The sequence below is a fragment of the Salvelinus alpinus genome, chromosome 29, assembly GCF_045679555.1.
Source record: "Salvelinus alpinus chromosome 29, SLU_Salpinus.1, whole genome shotgun sequence".
NCBI classification, from domain to species: Eukaryota; Metazoa; Chordata; class Actinopteri; order Salmoniformes; family Salmonidae; genus Salvelinus; species Salvelinus alpinus.
The window spans coordinates 42,918,268-42,939,607 of NC_092114.1; the positions used below are offsets into that span (position 1 = coordinate 42,918,268).

The 21,340-nt window shown below is 45.0% G+C and overlaps 1 protein-coding gene across 1 annotated transcript in view; it reads left to right on the forward strand.

Annotated features, from left to right (window-relative positions):
- Positions 1 to 21,340, forward strand: part of LOC139558790 (exostosin-1b-like) — a 112,316-nt gene that overhangs the window by 83,809 nt on the left and 7,167 nt on the right. Inside the window, exons 5-10 of the mRNA XM_071374221.1 lie at positions 3,687 to 3,819; positions 5,493 to 5,611; positions 7,437 to 7,532; positions 12,945 to 13,034; positions 16,926 to 17,086; positions 19,463 to 19,634. Of these exons, the coding sequence (XP_071230322.1) occupies positions 3,687 to 3,819; positions 5,493 to 5,611; positions 7,437 to 7,532; positions 12,945 to 13,034; positions 16,926 to 17,086; positions 19,463 to 19,634 (771 nt within the window). The remainder of the gene's footprint in view (positions 1 to 3,686; positions 3,820 to 5,492; positions 5,612 to 7,436; positions 7,533 to 12,944; positions 13,035 to 16,925; positions 17,087 to 19,462; positions 19,635 to 21,340) is intronic.

The following is a 21,340-nucleotide window of genomic DNA, read 5'->3' on the forward strand; positions in this document are numbered from 1 at the left end:
TTTGAGCAGGGCTGGATAAAAAGCTTGCAAACCCAGTAGCTCCAGATGGAGGGTTGACGGACCTCATGTTTTATACAGTAGCCTATCAGTGCAGTATTATACTTTGGGGGGGGGTTAACGGAAGGAGATATAATACAAGGGATCAGAGAGCAGCAACCTTCCATTGTCAATACCAGTGATTTAAAGTGGTTATTTTGTGAAGTGGTTTCTTGCAGCATACAACACAATTTTGTCACCTTTTTGACCCATTTTGGGGGGGGAGACAAGTGACCTGAGCTTTCGGACAAGTAAAAAATCTGTCCTACTTGGAAAAGGACAAGTGTCTAAAAAAGCGAATGTCAAGCGCTGCTTTCTTTCTCCGTCACCTCAGCTATCAATATCTCTCTCGTCCAGAGTTCCAATGTCACACTAGCCTCACTGCAATCTCTCGGTTTATTCCCAAGTCTCTGTCTCATGCTAGACTTACCTTATGCCAGCCAGCCTTGCACACAGACCCCTCACACTATAGTTTCAAATGGATCCCCCTTTCCACTCTGAGCACAATATGTTAAAAATACATATTTTCAACAAAAACAAAGTATTTTCAATAATATAACAGCACCTGTTTGGCGCACACAACGCTTGCTCTTTTTTTATCCAGTATTTTCCACAACTAGTCAAATTTATTCCACACGTCTGACTTAACCTCCTGAGCAACCAGTAAACATTCCTACATTTTCGAGTTTATTTGTTACGTCCTCTGCATCCATTTTGCTGTTAGGAGTGCATGTGATGCATACATGTGTCATGTAAAGAGAGCAAGGGTTGAGGAAATAGGGAATGTTTTTCGTAAACAAATGAGGGATTTCAGTAGGAGAACTTTTCAGTCAGAAATGGCTCTAATTATGTTGCAGCTTCAGCAATGCGGAAAGCACGAAAAACACAATATTCTGTAGTGATCGCTGGAGCAGGGAGGAGAGGGAGACAACGGGTGCTAGTCACACAGTCACTCGCTGTCATTTTTTTTTTTAACACAGCGCAGCAAGTCTGAGCCCGGCCCGGCAAAATCAAATCAATTGCGGTCGGACTCCCTCTAGTCATTCGTGTGTCCTAATTATTTCATCAAACAGTGAGCTTAAAGCATCAAACAAGCTCCGTGCATATAGATTATTTGATTAAAACACATAGGATGAGTCTGTATATATGGGAGAAAAAATAAATCGTCGGACAGCCCTAATGTCTTTTCAATGCTCATAGGGCACAGTATTACGCAATGGCATTGCACCAATCTCAAATGTATCCACTTTCTACACAGCCTTGGCGCTAAACAAACCTCTTGCCTCACATCCATATCTCCATTCTGGGGATTCATGCTAGCCTCCCACCAACCTGGTGGATATCTCTAGTCTGTCCCGCCAATCACCTTTTATCTCTACTAGTCTCAACCTGGGTTCGCTGCTATCTCACACACACACACACACACACGTCTCAGTGTCTGGGCCCCGGCTTGGCGGTGGTACCCAGACCTAACTGTGCTGAGGGGGGATTGTAACACGGCACAGCCCGGTGACTTAGCCGTGTTGTTTTATGTGGCGAATGTGTTCAAGAAAGAAATGAGGGCTAAACGGGTGAGCCAGAGCTAAACGAGTAAGAGAGATTTGGTGGGGGGGTTAGAGGGGGGAAACGGGGGGTGACATATGTAAATGGCGTTGCCTTGGCAGCCCCGAGATGATAACGAGTGCCATGGTTTATTCATTCGGCGGTGTCTCGCTCTCAGCTGCAGATCTAGGCCGATATACACACACACACACACACACACACACACACACACACACATCTCTCTCGACAGATTTAATCTCCTCACATACACTCACTCCCTGTCATCCTCTCCGGACTTCACACACAAACCAGCGTCTGTGTGTGGCGGGCGGCTCATTTGGCGAGTGAGTAAACAAGCGAGAGCACAAGCCCAACCAATCAAGTTGCGTTTCCTGTCAGGACGTTGAGATTGTTTCGACCAATCACAAAGCCAATGGAGCCTTCCCTGTTCCCGCCACATCCCGGCACACCTATTAAACGCATCTGTTAAACGGAATTAGTGTGTTTCCATGTATCATCCTCCTAATTTGCTAATTGCAGCTGTTGGGAGGCTACATTGTGTCAGAGAAAAAGCCCCCCCCCCCCCCCCCCCCATAAGGTGTTAAGGCCCCAGTTTTAAGTTGGTGACTGCATTTTATTGAGAAGCTTAAGGATTTCTCTGACACAACAGAAGTTAATCTGTTGGGTCGAGGTAAATTCTTATTGACTGCCCCGAGGAGCCGTAGCAGCGGGAAAACTGCCTCTGTCGTTTCTTTTCTCCCCCCCTTTATCGCCGCCTTCGCAGATTCATTTTTAGCGCTTTGTCAATATTATTACACTATTGTACACAGCCGTGATTGCATGGATCTCCAATTACTCAAGCAAAAAGCAAAGTGACCTTTAAAAAAAAAAAACGGATTAAACAACATCTCATGGAACGGTGGGGTCTGTGAGGGGACACCCTTTAAAACACACACTTTTTGTCGTAATGTTTGTATATCGTTGTATTTAACATTTGTGTGACTGTCATTGACTATCAGTGTTTCTTGTTACCTGTCGTGTTTTTTGTGGACCCCAGGAAGAGTAGCTGCTGCTACTGCAAAAGCTTACGGGGATCCTAACAAACAAACAAAGACCCCTCCAGCGGTATTATTACTTCCCGTCTCGAGTCGCTTCTGTCGCTTTCTATCTACAACCACCCGAGACTTTTCACATTGTTGCCAAGCCAACGGCCAAGTCACCCCGCCACCTAGTCCACCACCACAGGATTCAATAGAGAGCCGTAAAACACGGCTGCAAACCTATCTGTTTTACGGAAAGCAATTTAGCCCTTGCTCAAGGGCACAGTGGTAATATCTCTTTCTTGCGTGCCTCAATAACACAGCAGAAGCAAATTGCATCCCCCCGCAGAGAAAGCAACAGGGGAAAATGGCCGGTCCAGTATTGGTGTTTGGATGAGAGTGACTGGTCTATTTGTGTGGGGAATGAATGGACTCCTCATTGGAGTGACTGGTGTTTCACTAAAGCATAACTGGTTTGTTCGGGTGTGTGAAGTATTTTTTTTGGGCATAGCTTCTATTTGAATGACTGACGGGCGTCCGCACACGTACTGCGTTACAGATGTATTGGCTCCTGTTCGACGTCTCGCAGTATTAGGTGGCTGAAACCGTTTTCAGAGCATTGCAAATAGAAATCAAGTAATGCGGTTGACATTACCCTGTCGCCGTCTGTAGTTTACTGAACAGGATCAGTCGACTACAGGGCTCTCCAACCCTGTTCCCGGAGAGCTACAGTAGCTTCCTGTAGATGTTCAATCCAACCCCAGTTGTAACTAACCTGATTCAGTTGATCAACCAGCTAATTCTTAGAATCCGGTGCGCGAGATTAGGATTGGAGTGTGAACCTACAGGACTGTCGCCCTCCAGGAACAGGGTTGGATAGGCCTGGTTTACTGCATTATACAGCTATCTGAAACATTCTGAATGTTTCACTCTACTGGACACATCTACCACCACCACATTAATTAATAATATAGACACTAGGGTTATCGGTTTTGAGTGACTGGTGTTTAGTGTCTATATATGGATGTTTTGTTGGTTTAACCTCCAACCATCCGCTCTTGCCCTCAGATCATCCAGGACCGGGTGCTGCAGCAGGAGTCCAGGAGCACCTTGATGTGGAACAGCCACCCCGGGGGGCTCTTCGCCCTGCCACAGTACTCTGCCCACCTGGGAGACTTCCCCTTCTACTACGCCACCCTAGGTGAGTACTCCTCTCAATCCACCAATCAATCAAATGTATTTATGCGGCCTTTTCACACCAGCAGTTGTCACAGTCCTTTTACAGTTACCCGGTCTGGACCCCAAAGGGCACGCACAAGCAGAAACACATTGGCTAGGAAGAACTCGCCACCTCCATCGCATTCATTGCATGGTAGAACTAGTCGTTCAGTGTCTGTGCAACAGCAGTCCTTTACCCAAGACTTCTTGAGCTATAGATATATTAGGGCTACACATGGAAAGTTACCTTGCTCAAAGTTGCCTCACTAGAATATATCAACTCATTATGTGTTCGGTCAAGTAGGACGTACTACGTACACACAGTCTTTGTTATGGGTAGAGACCTTGTGTCTTCTTAAACATCGCTCTTATCCTATAATATATACTAGCTACTAGCTCCCCTTCAAACATCCTTGAAATGAGAAACCGTTGTTTCCAGAACCTTGACCGCCAGCCGTGACAGTCTTAAACAACTATGTAGCTGACACGCTGTGCCACCTTATCAATTGACTTGTTACAGCGGCTATAAAACACCATTACTCAAAGTACCCTTGATTGATGCTCGCATTAGGCCCACTGACACGCCAAACGGTCAGTCAGTCAGATGTTCGTTCCACTCGGCGAACACGCCATATACCACTGCGCCGGTTCACCAACACAAACTGTGCCCCTGTAACAATCTGTGACCTCAAAGGCCTTTTATGTGTCCCAAATGGCTGCTCGTACCCTAATACAGTGCACTACTGACCAGAACCCTATTGGCCACGCTCAAAAGATAGGGTGCTCTTTTCCTCCATGTAAATCCATCTTCATCTCGTCGATGAAGTCGGCTCCCTCAATTCACAACCCTTTTGATCGAGCACCTCGGTGCGAGGCGCAGATATTAAAACAATCGCGCAGCGACAAGCATGGATTACCCCGCGGCGAGTTTTATTTGTTTGTCACAGAGCTGACAATTTTAAGCATGTGGCCGTTTTTAAAGAGACCAGGTGGAGGGTGGAGTGTTGGATGCCTTGAACAAGACAGAGTCTCCTGCGTTCCATCTATGTCGCAATGACACTGAATCCAATCTGTTATTACGAGGAGCCAATAACTCGAACTCTCGTTTGTTTACCGTAGGTCATCAAAAATGATTTGTGTTGTGGGTGCGACTCGCACGCCCAGTGGGATCAGTCATTTAATAAGAAGTCTCCTTTCATCTCGTAAACAATGAGGTCATAATCAACGGGTTATGTAAGCATGGTCTATAAATAAATACTAAAGCCTTGACCACCAATGACTACAATGTGAATAAATACAGAGAAGGCACAATTTAGGTCTAGTTTAGAGTGATTTCTCCCTAATGTTTTGTCTTTTTTTGGGGAGGAGATTTTTGCTATGCCTGCGGTAATTGAGGAGACTGAGGATAATGACTTTGAACAAACTGATGGATTTGGAGATATCAAAATAAATGTCCCTAGAGGACGCTGAACTTCTGAGAATCACCAATATTTGTGTCTCTTTGTTCGGTCATACAAGACAGAGTGACGTCAATATCTTACTTTCTGTTTGTCTGTGTTCCAGCCCTCCAACTGTAACAAATAGTATGTTTGTCTGTACTGTCGGTGTCAAACCTTACCGGTGATACTGTACGATTTGATCTGTGTTATGTTCCAGGAATAAAACCGCATCCCAAGTTCACGGCAGTCATCCATGCAGTCACCCCCCTGGTCTCCCAATCCCAGCCCATCCTCAAGCTGCTGGTGTCTGTTGCCAAATCACAGTACTGTGCACAGGTAAGAAGCCACAAACGTGTGTGTGTGTGTTTGGCGTGTGCACATTCCTGTGTGTCCCTTCAATTGTCGAAACTCTCCCGAAACCCAATATTACTCCAACTGTGAGTGATTTCATAGCATTTTTGCCGAGCCAGTTTTTAAAATGACACTTCTCCATCACCAATAGAGGACCCAACCTCTCTCTACCGTCTGAGTTAACTGCTGTGGATTGAATTAGAAAGGTGGGTATGTACCGATCGGGAATCTGTCTCCATGGTACCAACTCCATCTCTCTCTCTGTGTGCGTGCCTGTGGCTGTGCGTGCGTGCGTGTGGCTGTGCGTGCGTGTCCGTCTGAAAGCCCCGTGGCCCAACTAGGTACAAGTAGTATTGATCCCTTTGCTGGTTTTAACCAGGGCTGGGGAAATTAAACCAAAGTCCCCCCCCCGATTAAACTCCCCCCCCCCCCCCCCCCCCCGATGTACTATGTGTTACACACACTCCACCCTAATGCTTCTTAGATGTTTCCCAACGTATTGTGAGGTGTGCAACCCTCCCGTCTATAGAAGTGTTTTGTATTTGACCTTCCAGGCTCCCTGTGCAAAGCGGAGAGCCAGGTACATATTAAATTGATCAACATTTTCTAGCATCTCGCTCTCAGCCCACTAAGACTTCCATGTTGAGGGGGCCCGGGGAAGTGGACGAGGAGGTGGAGAAGAGAGGGATATAAATAATGAATGGGAGGGAGGGAGAGAATGAAAGGGAGAGGGCGGGGAAGAGAAAATTGGGAGCAAGAAAGCCTTTTGAGCCGGCTCTGGCAGAGACATGCATGCAGAGATTGTGGACCTCCTGCTGTGTGTGTGTGTGTGTGTGTGTGTGTGCTCCACAGTTTTACAGAGGAGTAAACACACTCCCACTGCAACACAAACGGGAACACACTAAACACACATACATACAACCCACTCGAACATGCACACACTCTCCCCTCTCTCTCACACACCCACCCACCCACCCAGCTGGCAGGTTGACAGAGACACCATCTGCCTGCCAACTTCTGTCATCATCAGAGGAAAGCAGGAATAGATCCATCTAAGCACGGATTCTCACGTTGCTCTGACAGTGTGTGTCTTAGCACTGTCCATTCAACACATTGCTGTGAGCGTTGCTCATCCCTTTACAAGCCATCATCCATCCAGCCATCGCTCTGCCCGTCTCTCTCTCGTACACGTTATCGCCCATGTCAGCTGGAGAAAAACAAAAGCATGTGTGTGAGAGAAGCAAGGGACTCACCGTATCCCTGTGTAGTCGCGCATCCGGGTTTCGCGTTGTCCCTCCATTAAACATGCATGTGGCTGGGTGTCAAAGTGAAGTGGATCGTTAAACTTAGCTCGAGGTATAATTACATGTTAGGGAAGTCGGTCACAAGGGCACAGAACACACAGTTCCCTTGTAGCCCTCATGTAAAACATGGTCCGAGGCGCTATTGTTGAAAAGGTGAAAAGGGATCCCCTTCACCAGACGTTTTGTCACTCAATTCAATTTAACTGTGGGGTGTTTGGATGGATTGAAATGTCAGTTTCAAATTAGATAGTGAGAAATGTTAAAGACGTACGATGGGGGAATGTAGTGTGGTTAATAAATAAAAATGCAAATGAAGTGTCATTTTAGAATGTCATAGCTGTGAATCTCATGAGATCTCTCTCCTCCTGCTCTGTCTCCCTCTCCTCCTCTCTCTCTCCACCTTTACCCCTCCTATCTTCTCAATCACTGTCTCCTCTCTTTATCTCGTCTGTCTGTCTATCTCTCTCCCCAACCCCCCCCCCCCATCTCTCTCTCATCTGTCTCAGATCATTGTGCTGTGGAACTGTGACAAGCCTCTCCCTGCTAAGCACCGCTGGCCTGCCACCTCCGTGCCCGTCATTGTCATCGAGGGAGAAAATAAGGTGAGCTGGGCCGCCATTTTGGTTTCTCTATGCCCCCAAGCTTCGTTCAATGCCATAATTTTGGCGTGTCTATGCTTTGATCGTCTGAGAACTTGACCAGGGTTTATAAACCCAGAGGCCCAACATCGCAATACTTCCGGGAACGCTTCGCGAAGAAGACTCGACAGACGAGACCGGGGTTTGTGGTTTGGGAAGTCAATGAGAGAAGTGAAAAATGATTCCTTGGTAGTTTATTTTCTCTATTTCTAAAGACACAATTTATATTCAATGTTTAAAAGGTGCTGCACATAGCATTTATCCCCTGTGTGGAAGTTACAGTGCCTTGCAAAAGTATTCATCCCCATTGGCGTTTTTCCTATTTTGTTGCATTACAACCTCAAAATCAATTTTAATTATTCATGTAATGGACATACACAAAATAGTCCAAATTGGTGAAGTGAAATGGGGGAAAAATGACTTGTTTCAAAAGATTCTAAAAAATAAAAAACAGAAAAGTGGTGTGTGCATATGTTTTCACCCCCTTTGCTATGAAGCCCCTAAATAAGATCTGGTGCAACCAATTACCTTCAGAAGTAACATAATTTTTATGTTAGTTAGATTGCACACAGGTGGGATTTATTTAAGTGTCACGTGATCTCAGTATATATACACCTGTTCTGAAAGGCCCCAGAGTCTGCAACACCACTAAGCAAGGGGCACACCAAGCAAGTGGCACCATGAATTTGTAAGTCGCTCTGGATAAGAGCGTCTGCTAAATGACTTAAATGTAAATGTAAATGAAGACCAAGGAGCTCTCTAAACAGGTCAGGGACAAAGTTGTGGAGAAGTACAGGGTTATAAAAAAAATATGCGAAACTTTGAACATCCCACAGAGCACCATTTTAAATACATTATTTAAAAAAATTAAGAATATGGCACCACAACAAACCTGCCAAGAGAGGGCCACCCACCAAAACTCACAGACCAGGCAAGGAGGGCATTAATTAGAGGCAACAAAAAGACCAAAGATAACCCTGAAGGAGCTGCAAAGCTCCACAACAGAGATCGGAGTATCTGTCCATAGGACCACTTTAAGCCGTACATTCCACAGAGCTGTACTTTACGGAAGATTGGCCAGAAAAAAGCCATTGCTTAAAGAAAAAAATTTGCAAACAAGTTTGGTGTTCGCCAAGAGGCATGTGGGAGACTCCCCAAACATATGGAAGAAGGTACTCTGGTCAGATGAGACTAAAATGTAGCCTTTTGACCATCAAGGAAAACACTATCTGGCGCAAACCCAACACCTCTCATCACCCTGAGAACACCCATCCTCACAGTGAAGCGTGGTGGCAGCATCATGCTGTGGGGATGTTTTTCATTGGCAGGGACTGGGAAATTGGTCAGAATAGAAGGAATAATGAATGACGCTAAATACAGGGAAATTATTGAGGGAAACCTGTTTCAGTCTTCCAGAGATTTGAGAGGTTAACCTTCTATCAGGACAATGACCCTAAGCATACTGCTAAAGCAACACTAGTTTAAGGGGAAACATTTAAATGTCTTGGAATGACCTAGTCAACGCCCAGACCTCAATCCAATTGAGAATCTGTGGTATGACTTAAAGATTGCTGTACACCAGCGGAACCCATCCAACTTGAAGGAACTGGAGCAGTTTTGCCTTGAAGAATGGGCAAAAATCCCAGGGGCTAGATGTGCCAAGCTTATAGAGACATACCCCAAGAGACTTGCAGCTGTAATTGCTGCAAGAGGTGGCTCTACAAAGTATTGACTTTGGGGGGTGAACAGCTATGCACGCTCAAGTTTGTCTTATTTCACAATAAATATTTGTGCATCTTCGAAGTGGTAGGCATGTTGTGTAAATCAAATGATACAAACCCCCCAAAAATCTATTTTAATTCCACGTTGTAAGCACCAAAATAGGAGAAATGCCAAGCCACTGTAGGTGAATTGCAACAGCACCAGGCTGCGTTCAAAACAAATTTAGATGGTACAATAATTCCCTACACTAGCCAGTACTTGTTTTCTCACATAAAATGACATTTAGCGAACAGTGTCGAATTTTAGCAACCAGGAAATGACAAAGCGATTTCGACATTGGCCGCTTGACCTGATTTCATCTAGATAACACAGCCACACAGTCAAAACAGTTTTCCCATCTTGACAACAAATGCCGCTCCGGCGGGAGAAATGAATAGGCGAATATCACAGCCAATCGCAGCACTGGTGGGTAAGTAATACTGTGAAACAATATCTTTCCACTATAACTGCAGATATATTTATGGACATTTTCTTAAATTACAATGCAAAAATACAAATACATTCTATGTGCAGCACTTTTAAGTAGCTGAACATGGTAATACTCCAACCTCGTGAAATCAACAAACAGAAAACTATATATATAGTCAAAAGCAACCTTATATTGAAGGAGCGCATGAGCTTAACTAGCTAACGTCGCCATGACATCGCCTTAAAGTGTGATCAGGGATTTCTATTGGAAAAGTAGTTTCTAGGCATCTTCATACTAAACCATCCTTGACCTTGAAGCTAAGCTGCATAATGCATGAAAAGCAGATGTCATAAGCTGACAGCTGACTTTGCAATTCCAAGCCATAAACCATTGTTTAGGTAAAGTAGGTTGTCGAGGAAATGACCTCTAAAAATCTCTTCGGAGATTAGCTTGACATCGCTTTGTAGTCTGTCAGTGTTCCGTAGGGGGTTCGACTAAAGTGTCTTGGTCTCTCTACGCCCTCATCGCGAGAGGTCAAAAGTTGACACCGGAAGTGTGATCTGAGTCCGTAGTTTGAGAGGCTGAAGTGGGGTGTTAGTCAGGCTCACTATAACACCACAACTTTTGTTGAGCTGTCAATCAAATTGACTGGTTTCTCTCACTTATCAGTCCCAACGGAGCGGGTGGGGGTTTGGTTTCTCTCCACATCTCTGGTTTTCTTACGCTGTCAATCACAGGGGGAGCGTTGTCTTTGGCTGTGGGTCGGCGACAACGGCCGGAGTTGAGTACCACCCAGGTCTGTGGTTTGTTACGCTTGCGGCTGGCTCGTTGTTTACTGTGGCGGTCCCAGCCAAACGTGGCAAGCCTCTCTGAGCCACCAGCCCAGTAGTGGGTAGTATGAGTACAGAAGGAGAGGAGCTATTCCTGGCATCTCTGGGCTGGCATGGTGGCCATGCGCCCACTGCTTTACGACTCTTCAATTTAAGGCCCAGCGAGCCACCAAGCAGTGTTGTGGTTTACACAACACATTTTGTTGGCCCTTTCTCTCACTCTGTCTCTCTCTGTCTTTGTGTGTCTCTCTCTTGCAGTCACTGTTTTTCTCTTTCCAACTTTCCAACCCTCTTTCTCTCTCTTCCCATCTCCCTCTCCTCTCTTCCTCTCCCTCTTTCTCTCCTTCGCCCTCTATCTCCTTCCCTCTCTCTTGCTCTCTGAGGAGTGTCGGAGGCTGATTCTTCCCTCTAAGAGCTTACATTCCTAGTGCGTACGAGCCCTCCCAGGCGAACGTGTCACACTTCTAACGTTACAAACCATCTGTGATGGGAACACAAGTCTCATCCTCAATCCCCCCCCCTCTCTCTTTCACTCTCTTTACTCTCTTTTTCCACCACGTCAGTGGAAATGCAAAGAACGGAACGAAGGGGAAGGATTGTTTTTTTTGGGGGGGGGGGGCCTGTCTCAGCGACTAAAACGTGGCTTGGAATTGTAGACATTTTGAGTCAGTTGTGTTATCAAGTCGTACTTCTCTGCCACATACAGTTCCACAGCACACAGCGATCTGATGAGTCATTTGGCTTAGGATGCCAAGATGTGTTCCGTTTAGGGCACTTTGTGGCAGCGGCCGGTGGGTATGACGTGTTAAGAGGCCACCTGTGTATTTCTGACACATCAGCCTCTCTTCTCTAGCCTCTCTACCCAACGCTTTATGCATTATACACACACTCCCAACACACACAATACTATGCTTTATATAAATGGCAACTTTTCGAAAGAACAGGGATTCTTGGAATGACCCGACCGTCAGGGCTGAGTCTTTCTCCAGAGAAAAGGTTACGAGGAAGTGGGTGGCTGTTACACAAAGTGTTTGAAAGGGGGGGTAGTGTGTGCGTGAAGCGCGCGTGTGTAGCGTGTGCGGTTCTCTGGCTGAAAGTGAGGCTGTGTGTATGTGTGGGAGGTATTTGATTTCTAGTGAATACACAGTACCAGTCAAAAGTTTGGACACCTACTCATTCAAGGGTTTTTCTTTATTTTGACTATTTTCTACATTGTAGAATAATAGTGACGTCAAAACTAAGAAATAACACGTATGGAATCCTGTAGTAACCAAAAAATGGTTAAACAAATCAAGATTATATTTGAGGTTCATAAAAGTAGCCACCCTTTGCCTTGATGACAGCTTTGCACACTCTTGGCATTCTCTCAACCAGCTTCATGAGGTAGTCACCTGGAATGCATTTCAAATAAACAGGTGTGCCTTGTTAAAAGTTAATTTGTGGAATTTCTTTCCTTAATGCGTTCGAGCCAATCAGTTGTGTTGTGACAAGGTAGTGGTGGTATTTGGTGAAAGACCAAGTCCATATTATGACAAGAACAGCTCAAATAAGGAAAAATAAATAACAGTCCATCATTACTTTAAGACACGAAGGTCAGTCAATGTGGAACATTTCTTCAAGTGCAGTCGCAAAAACCATCAAGCGTGATGATGAAACTGGCTCTCATGAGGACCGCCACAGAAAGGAAGACCCAGAGTTACCTCTGCTGCAGAGGATATGTTCATTTGAGTTACCAGCCTCAGAAATTGCAGCCCAAATAAATGCTTCAGAGTTCAAGTAACAGACACATCTCAACATCAACTGTTCAGAGGAGACTGCGTCAATCAGGCATTCATGGTTGAATTACTGCAAAGAAACCACTACTAAAGGACACCAATATATAAGAAGAGGCTTGATTGGGCCAAGAAACACGAGCAATGGACATTAGACCGGTGGAAATCTATCCTTTGGTATAATGACTCTTAGATCTTTGCGTCCAACCGCTGAGTAGGTGAACGGATGATCTCCACATGTGTGGTTCCCACCATGAAGCATGGAGGAGGAGGTGTGATTGTGTGGGGGTGCTTTGCTGGTGACACTGTCTGTGATTTAGATTTCAAGGTACACTTAACCAGCATGGCTACCACAGTTGTATTTGCATCCCACCCTTGCACCGGGCTGTTATAATGTATAATAATATATGCCATGTAGCAGATGCTTTTATTCGAAGCGACTTAGTCACGCGTGCATACATTTTCCATACGGGTGGTTCCGGGAATCAAACCCTCTGTTCTGGTGTTGCAACCGCCATGCTCTACCAGCTGAACTACTGAGGACAGTGTGCTGACCCTGTGTGCTCTCTGTCTCCCTTTGCAGGTGATGAGCAGTCGCTTCCTGCCCTACGAGACCATTGTCACCGACGCTGTGCTCAGTCTGGATGAGGATACGGTGCTCTCGACCACAGAGGTTAGTGTTCCTCCACACAACACTAAGGATACCGCCTACTACTATGTTGGAATGGGGGAGCTGCTTTCTTTCTAGAGCGCTGGTACTCTCCCCTGCTTTTCTACCCTTGAACTCTTTGCTTTTCTAAACTCACCTCACTCCACCTCGTGCTGTTTTTTTTTCTCTCCACTCTCCCCCCAGTCTATCCCCCTTTCCCCCTTCTCTCTCTTCAAATCGAGCTTTATTTGTCACATGCGCCAAATACAACAGCCCTTAACCAACAGGGAGATTCAAGAAAGAGTTGAGAAAATATTTACCTACTAAAGTAAAAAATAATTTTAAAAAAAGTTTAAAATAATAATAACGACGCTATATACAGGGGGTACCGGTACCGAGTCAATGTGCGGAACTACAGGTTAGTCGAGGTAATTTGTACATGTAGGTAGGGGTGAAGTGACTATGCATAGACAATAAACAGCGAGTAGCAGCAGTGTAAAAAATGAGGGGTGTCAATGTAAATAGTCCAGGTGGCCATTTTGATTCATTGTTCAGCAGTCTTATGGCTTGGGGGTAGAAGCTGTTAAGGAGCCTTTTGGACTCTTTACTTGGTGCTCCGGGTACCGCTTGCCGTGCGGTAGCAGAGAGAGCAGTCTATGACTTGGGTGACTGGAGTCTTTGACAATTGTTTGGGCTTTCATCTGACACGCCTAGTATAGAGGTCCTGGATAGCAGGAAGCTTGGCCTCAGGGATGTACTAGGTCATACGCACTACCCTCTGTAGCGCCTTATGGTCAGACGCCGAGCAGTTGCCATACCAGGCGGTGATGCAACCGGTCAGGATGCTCTCGATGGTGCAGCTGTAGGTGTTGTCGTGCCCTCTTCACGACTGTCTTGGTGTGTTTGGACCATGATAGTTTGTTGGTGATGTGGACACCAAGGAACTTGAAACTCTCGACCCGCTCCTCTACAGCCCTGTCGATGTTAATGGGGGCCTGTTCGGCCCACCTTTTTCCTGTAGTCCATGATCAGCTCCTTTGTCTTGCTCACATTCAGGGAGAGGTTGTTTCCCTGGCACCACACTGCACTGCCATGTCTCTGACCTGCTCCCTATAGGCTGTCTCATCGTTGTCAGTGATCAGGCCTACCGCTGTTGTGTCGTCAGCAAACTCCCTCTTTCCCTGCCAGTCTCTGTATCTTTGCCCTACATCTCTCGCTCCATCTCTCAACCCTCTTTCTCTTTGCCTCCCTCTCAGTGTAGTGGCCATCCAGACTGGCCTCAGCTCAGCTCTGTTTTGTTCTGCTGATAGGGATAATGACGTCACCATTGGCGTGACTCCAGGGCCCTCAGTGCTTTGTGTGGTGCTGTGTCAGCACTATACCATTGGTCCTTGTGCTATTTTTTGGGGTGCGGGAGTGCAACACAAAAAATATGTAAATGACATAATTTCCTCCAAGTTTGTACCGACAGATGTAGCCAATTGAATAGCCTATCATTTATAGAATGTGCATAAAATGCATCCTCCAATTGCAAAGTCTGCCTATGACCACATGTAACCGATGTGAAATGGCTAGCTAGTTAGTGGTGTGGTGCGCTAATAGCGTTTCAATCGGCGACGTCACTCGCTCTGAGACCTTGAAGTAGTTGTTCCCCTTGCTCTGCAAAGGCCTTGGCTTTTGTGGCGCGATGGGTAACGATGCTTCGAGGTTGGCTGTTGTTGTGTGCAGAGGGTCCCTGGTTCGAGCCCAGGTAGGGGCGAGGAGAGGGACGGAAGCTATACTGTTGACACATTGTCTAAAGCACATTTTCAATTTTTAATCCCTTCAAACACCAAGTTACGCATAGCAGGCTACCTAATTTCAAAATAGGCAATGATATTTCTTCATGTTTTTTTTTTTACAGGTGAAAGGTCCAAACTTAATCTCCATGCCAATCATTTGATTAATCTTAATCAGTTTCATGAATTACTGTTTTGTGAGTGAATTAGAGCAGATGGTGTTAACAAATTACTAGCCTTTCTTGTATTCTGTTTCAACCAAAGCATAAATCCTGCCCTCTGAGTTTTGTTGCTTGATAAAACAAATAGACCATACTGCTTCAGCTAACCATCCTAACATATAATTAGAGATGAGGAGGTGTTTGTGGTGTAACAGCAACGTTATAGTCCTACGATGCTATGGTATTATATTAGGTTCTGTTATGTAACACGCACAATCATCATTATGTGATCTTGTAAGACATTGATACCAGCTTGGATCCCACTTTACTAAACGAGCGCCATTGTGAGACATGATCATTTTCTATTTGTAACAATAATAAGTGTTCAGTATTACTGTTAGGCGTAGAAAACGGATCTTGGTGAGACATTTTAAGTGGCGCTGAAAGGACAGCGCCAGGATCGTGCAATGATGTTAAGTGGTGCTGAAGGCTAGCTCTGCAATTCGGCCAGTTCAGGAACAAACAACAGTCATTTGCGGTATAGCCTAACAGGCATACAACTACGCAGTATAGCTATTTGTAGGCTATAGCCTAATGTAAATACAAATTCATATAGCCTCTAATATCATTGCACTGTTTGCGAGGACTGCTTTATTGCGAGTAGGCATTTCATTGTTTTGTGTAGCTTCCACGCAACAAAGAGGGAGCACCACTGCTCCGCGCTCCGACAGCACTACACGCCTGACAGGGACCATGGCTGGCTGGCCCTATGAGAGTACAGAGGGAATGAAAGTATAGAGCGCTCCAAGCCTCCCTCTCTCACTGCTTCGCTCCATGTCACTTTTGTCCCACATGCAACTTTCTCTTTCTCCCACTGTTATATACTGTAGTACTTAGCGATCTCCCCTTCTCTCTCTCATTTTATCTCTAGCAGTTTCTCTATTGCGCTCTTTCTCTATCCATCTATCCCTCCCACTCCTTACGCTTTTCTCAACTTCTTGCTCTCCCCATCTTTCTCCACATCGCTCTCTGTCTAATTGCCATCTCTGATCACGTTGTGATCCCCTGCATATTGAGGACAACTCACCATTGTGGCTTTTTAAATGGACGTGCTGTTTAATTTCTCCTTCCTGGGGTGGCTTTTCTCTTCATTCCTCGAGCACAGAGTTTGGCATAACACCATGAGAACACAGATGTTGCCGAGACGAGGTTTTGAGTGGGAGCCCATAAAGGCTGTTTTTGTGGCGACCATGTGGTTGCGTTATTACACACTCTTAATTTAGTCTCTGGTGGAGGCACTCTATTCGTCCAAAATGGCACCCTATTCCTTATATAGAGAACTACTTTTGACGACAAAAGTAGTGCACTATATTGGGAGTAGGGTGTCATTTGGGACGTATGCTCTGTTTTTCTGGCAGCTGCTGGAACCAGCCAGACTCCGTCTGATGTTTTCTCTAATTATTTGTTTAAATGCTTTGATCAACCAGCGAGAGGTCAGCCAACTGCAGAGGGCTTTTGAAAACACTTTTTTGTAATGTCTGTGTGTTACGAGTTGTAATTGTGTGTGCGGCACTCGAGAGAGAGAGATCTGTCTATGCCTATGCACATGGAGTGTGTTGAAGGGATATGTCAGGATTTTGGCAATAAGGTGTTTTATCTACTTTCCCAGAGCCCGATGCACTCGTGGATACCATTCACATGTGTCTGCGTGCAGTTTGAAGGATGTTGCTAACTAGCGCAATTGCTAACTAGTGTCAGCGCAATGACTTGAAGTCTATGGTATCTGCTAGCAAGTTATTGCGCTAACGCTAGTTAGCATTGACTCGTGAAACCCCCGCTAACTTCTTTCATACTGAACACAGACATACAAATGGGATCCACAAGTTCATCTGACTCTGGAGAAATAGATAAAGGGTCTCCTTGCCAAAATCCCAAAGTATCCCTTTAATAACCTGACGCTTTGTCTTCCTCCTCAGGTGGACTTTGCCTTCACGGTGTGGCAGAGCTTCCCAGAGAGGTTGGTGGGCTACCCGGCCCGGAGCCACTTCTGGGACAGCAACAAGGAGCGCTGGGGCTACACTTCCAAGTGGACCAACGACTACTCCATGGTGCTGACCGGAGCTGCCATCTACCACAGGTACAGAAAGCTACAGTACAAGCTCTGGGGTGAATGTTCCCTTAGGTACAGATCTAGGATCAGCTTCTCCTCCCCAAATCCTTAGCTGAACCATTAGTAGGGAAATGCTAAACTTACCCAAGATCAGCGTCGAGGGCCAAATTCACCCTAATATACAATACAACACTACCAGCAGTGGTTGACTTGGACTGAAATACAGTGGCTTGCGAGGGAGGGTATTCAACCCCCTTGGCATTTTCCTGTTTTGTTACCTTACAACCTGGAATTCAAATGTATTTTGGGGGGTTTGTATCATTTGATTTACACAACATGCCTACCACTTTGAAGATGCAAAATATTTTGGGGGGTGAAAGAAACAAGAAATAACTTAAGCGTGCATAACTATTCACCCCCCCCAAAGTCAATACTTTGTAGAGCCACCTTTTGCAGCAATTACAGCTGCAAGTCTCTTGTGGTATGTCTCTATAAGCTTGGCACATCTAGCCACTGGGATTTTTGCCCATTCTTCAAGGCAAAACTGCTCCAGCTCCTTCAAGTTGGATGGGTTCCGCTGGTGTGCAGCAATCTTTAAGTCATACCACAGATTCTCAATTGGATTGAGGTCTGGGCTTTGACCTTTCCAAGACATTTAAATGTTTCCCCTTAAACCACTCGAGTGTTGCTTTAGCAGTATGCATAGGGTCATTGTCCTGCTGGAAGGTGAACCTCCGTCCCAGTCTCAAATCTCTGGAAGACAAACAGGTTTCTGTCAAGAATTTCCATGTATTTAGCGCCATCCATCATTCCTTCTATTCTGACCAATTTCCCAGTCCCTGCCGATGAAAAACATCCCCACAGCATGATGCTGCCACCACCTTGCTTCACTGTGAGGGTGGTGTTCTCGGGGTGATGAGAGGTGTTGGGTTTGCGCCAGACATAGCATTTTCCTTGATGACCAAAAAGCTGAATTTTTGTCTAATCTGACCAGAATTCCTTCTTCCATATGTTTGGGGAGTCTCCCACATGCCTTTTGGCGAGCACCAAACGTGTTTGCTTATTTATTTTCTTTAAGCAATGGCTTTTTTCTGGCCACTCTTCCGTAAAGCCCAGCTCTGTAGAGTGTACAGCTTAAAGTGGTTCCATGGGCAGATACTCTGATCTCTGCTGTGGAGCTTTGCAGCTCCTTCAGGGTGATCTTTGGTCTCTTTGTTGCCTCTCTGATTAATGCCCTCCTTGCCTGGTCCATCAGTTTTGGTGGGCGGCCCTCTCTTGGCAGGTTTTTTGTGATGCAATATTCTTTCCATTTTTTAATAATGGATTTAATGGTGCTCCGTGGGATGTTCAAAGTTTCTGATCTTTTTTTTATATATCCCAACCCTGATCTGTACTTCTCCACAACTTTGGCCCTGACCTTTTTGGAGAGCTCCTTGGTCTTCATGGTGCCGCTTGCTTGGTGGTCCCCTCGCTTAGTGGTGTTGCAGACTCTGGGGCCTTTCAGAACAGGTGTATATATACTGAGATCATGTGACATTTAGATTGCACACAGGTGGACTTTATTTAACTAATTATGTGACTTCTGAAAGTAATTGGTTGGACCAGATCTTATTTAGGGGCTTCATAGCAAAACGGGTGAATACCACATTTCCGTTTGATTTATTTTTTAGAATTTCTTTAAACAAGGTTTTTTTTCCATTTCACCAATTTGGACTATTTTGTGTATGTCCATTACATGAAATCCAAATAAAAAATCTGTTTCAATTACAGGTTGTAATGCAACAAAATAGGGTGAATACTTTTCCAAGGCACTGTAGGTGCCAGTACTTATTTTGGATGCCGGTACTGTTTGTATTTCGGTGCAGGAACTTCACAATACCTTGGAGCTAATATTCTGTAAGGGGTAAAGGAAGTCAAGCGGTAGAGAATTTGAGGTGCCAGTACTCGGGTCCAGTGAGCTCCTGCTCAAGTCAAAGCACTGACTACTAGTGGAGGAAGAAATCGGAGGACGGGCTCATTGTAATGGCTGAAATGGAATGAATGGAAAGGTATGAAACACAATTGAAAGTGACATCGGCCTCTACTGAACACTACTGTAGGAAGTAGCCGGAGGCTACATACGTCAGTCATGTTGAGTGGAGCATGATGGATCCTATCCCAACCCTCATTAGATTGTCTTTTTCATACAGTTGTTCAACAAAGACTCAATTCAGCAGTGTCTATAAAACTGACATTGAACTGCTTGATTAGCGTTGATTAACTCAAAGAAATCGATCCAAACTCGATCTTGAGTACGCCGTCACAGATTTTTCCAAACACTTCCAAATCACCCTCTCGACTCTTCTTCTTCTCCCCCTCCAGATATTACCACTTACTGTTCACTAATGTTTTCTTCCTCCTCAGATATTACCACTTCCTTTACACAAACTTCCTGCCTGCCAGCCTGAAGGGCATGGTGGACCAGCTGGCCAACTGCGAGGACATCCTCATGAACTTCCTGGTGTCAGCCGTCACCAAGCTGCCGCCCATCAAGGTCACCCAGAAGAAGCAGTACAAAGAGACCATGATGGGACAGGTATATATATTATAAACCGGGTAGTTTGGGTACTGGATGCTGATTGGCTGAAACAGCATTTCAGCCGTGTGTAATCAGACAATATACTAACGGGTATGACGCAAAAAATATTGGTTTACGGTTCAATTAATTTTTACTGTTCTAATTACGTTGGTAAACAAAAAGGTAATGGGTTCGCACTCAAAAAGATGTTGCATGAAGCTTACTGCCCTTCGTGCCTTCTCCCATACCCTATAATTCTGTATTTCTTTGTGACTAATATACAGGTAGACCAGAAAAGCCACGTCCCTGATTGGTAGATTAGTGGCAACCCTGATTAGAAGCACCTGCTGCTCATCGGTTGTTCTTCACAAATGCAGTTTTGAATTCAAATAAAGTTGTACCTACACACTGAAAAAGGCTATAAAGCTGAAACGTCTATGTACGCTATCCCTGATGCAGTGAATATTATTTAAAAAATCTAATAAGGAAGTAAGCTTTCTGCGACGTCTTTTTGAGTGCGAACCCATTACACCTTTTTGTTTGTCTGAACTTGTGGGTTACACGCACCAATCAGCATTCAGGGCTAGAACGCACCGTGTTTATAATCTGAATTTGCAGGTTATACGCACCAGACAAGCTTCTGGGAGAGCACGATGGTTGATTACTAATCATGTTGGTAACCAGTTTAAAATAGCAATAAGCCCCAAGGGGGTGTGGTATATGGCCAATATACCACGGCTAAGAGCTGTTCTTAAGCATGACACAATGCGGAGTGCCTGGATATAGCAGTTAGTGCGTATAACCTGCAAATTCAGATTATAAACTGGGTGGGTTCTAGCCCTGAATGCTGATTGGCTGAAAGCCGTGGTACACTATATGACCAAAAGTATGTTGGACACCTGCTCGTCAAACATCTGTTTCCAAAATCATGAGCATTAATACGGAGTTGGTACCCCCCTTTGGTGCTATAACAGTCTCCACTCTTCTGGGAAGGCTTTCCCGTTCTGTGCGCTTGTGTGGCCTACCACTTCGCAGCTGAGCCGCTGTTGCTCCTACACGTTTCCACTTCACAATAACAGCACTTACAATTGACCGGGGCAGCTCTAGCAGGGCAGAAATTTGACAAATGACTTGTTTGAAAGGTGGCATCCTATGACAGTGCCTATGAAGTTCATTCTTACATGTTTGAGCTGCTTTAGAAGCAAAAGTCGAATTGAAAACCATGATTGCCGTTTTTTTAATTCAAATTTCATTATAGCAAGCTAGTGCTGATGGTTTGGTTAGTTGAGGTTAAAGGGCACCTCCACCACTTTTCAACCAAATTTGAAAGCACAATACCAGTGTCAACATATGTGGGGAAAAGTTCCACCCGACGACGTCAAAAATGAAAACTTTTTTAAAAACAGTGATTTTCAAACAGTTAGAGATTCGCCGGTGAAGAAAATGCCCTCCCTTGGGCTAGAAACCTGTCGCCTGTTTAGAAAAGGGAAAGCAGCACAAGAATATGACCCTTGTTCAAAAATGATTGTTTTCAAAGAAACTCCTGTTCCAGCTTTCTGTGAGTATATACAGTTCCTTCAGGAGGAAATCAGGAGTGATAATGTGCTTAACAAGTTCCAACTTGCATGGAACTCCCTCTGTGCAATAATAGTGTTTAACATGATTTTTTAATGACTACCTTGTCTCTGTACCCAAAACATACAATTATCCGTAGCAATCACAAA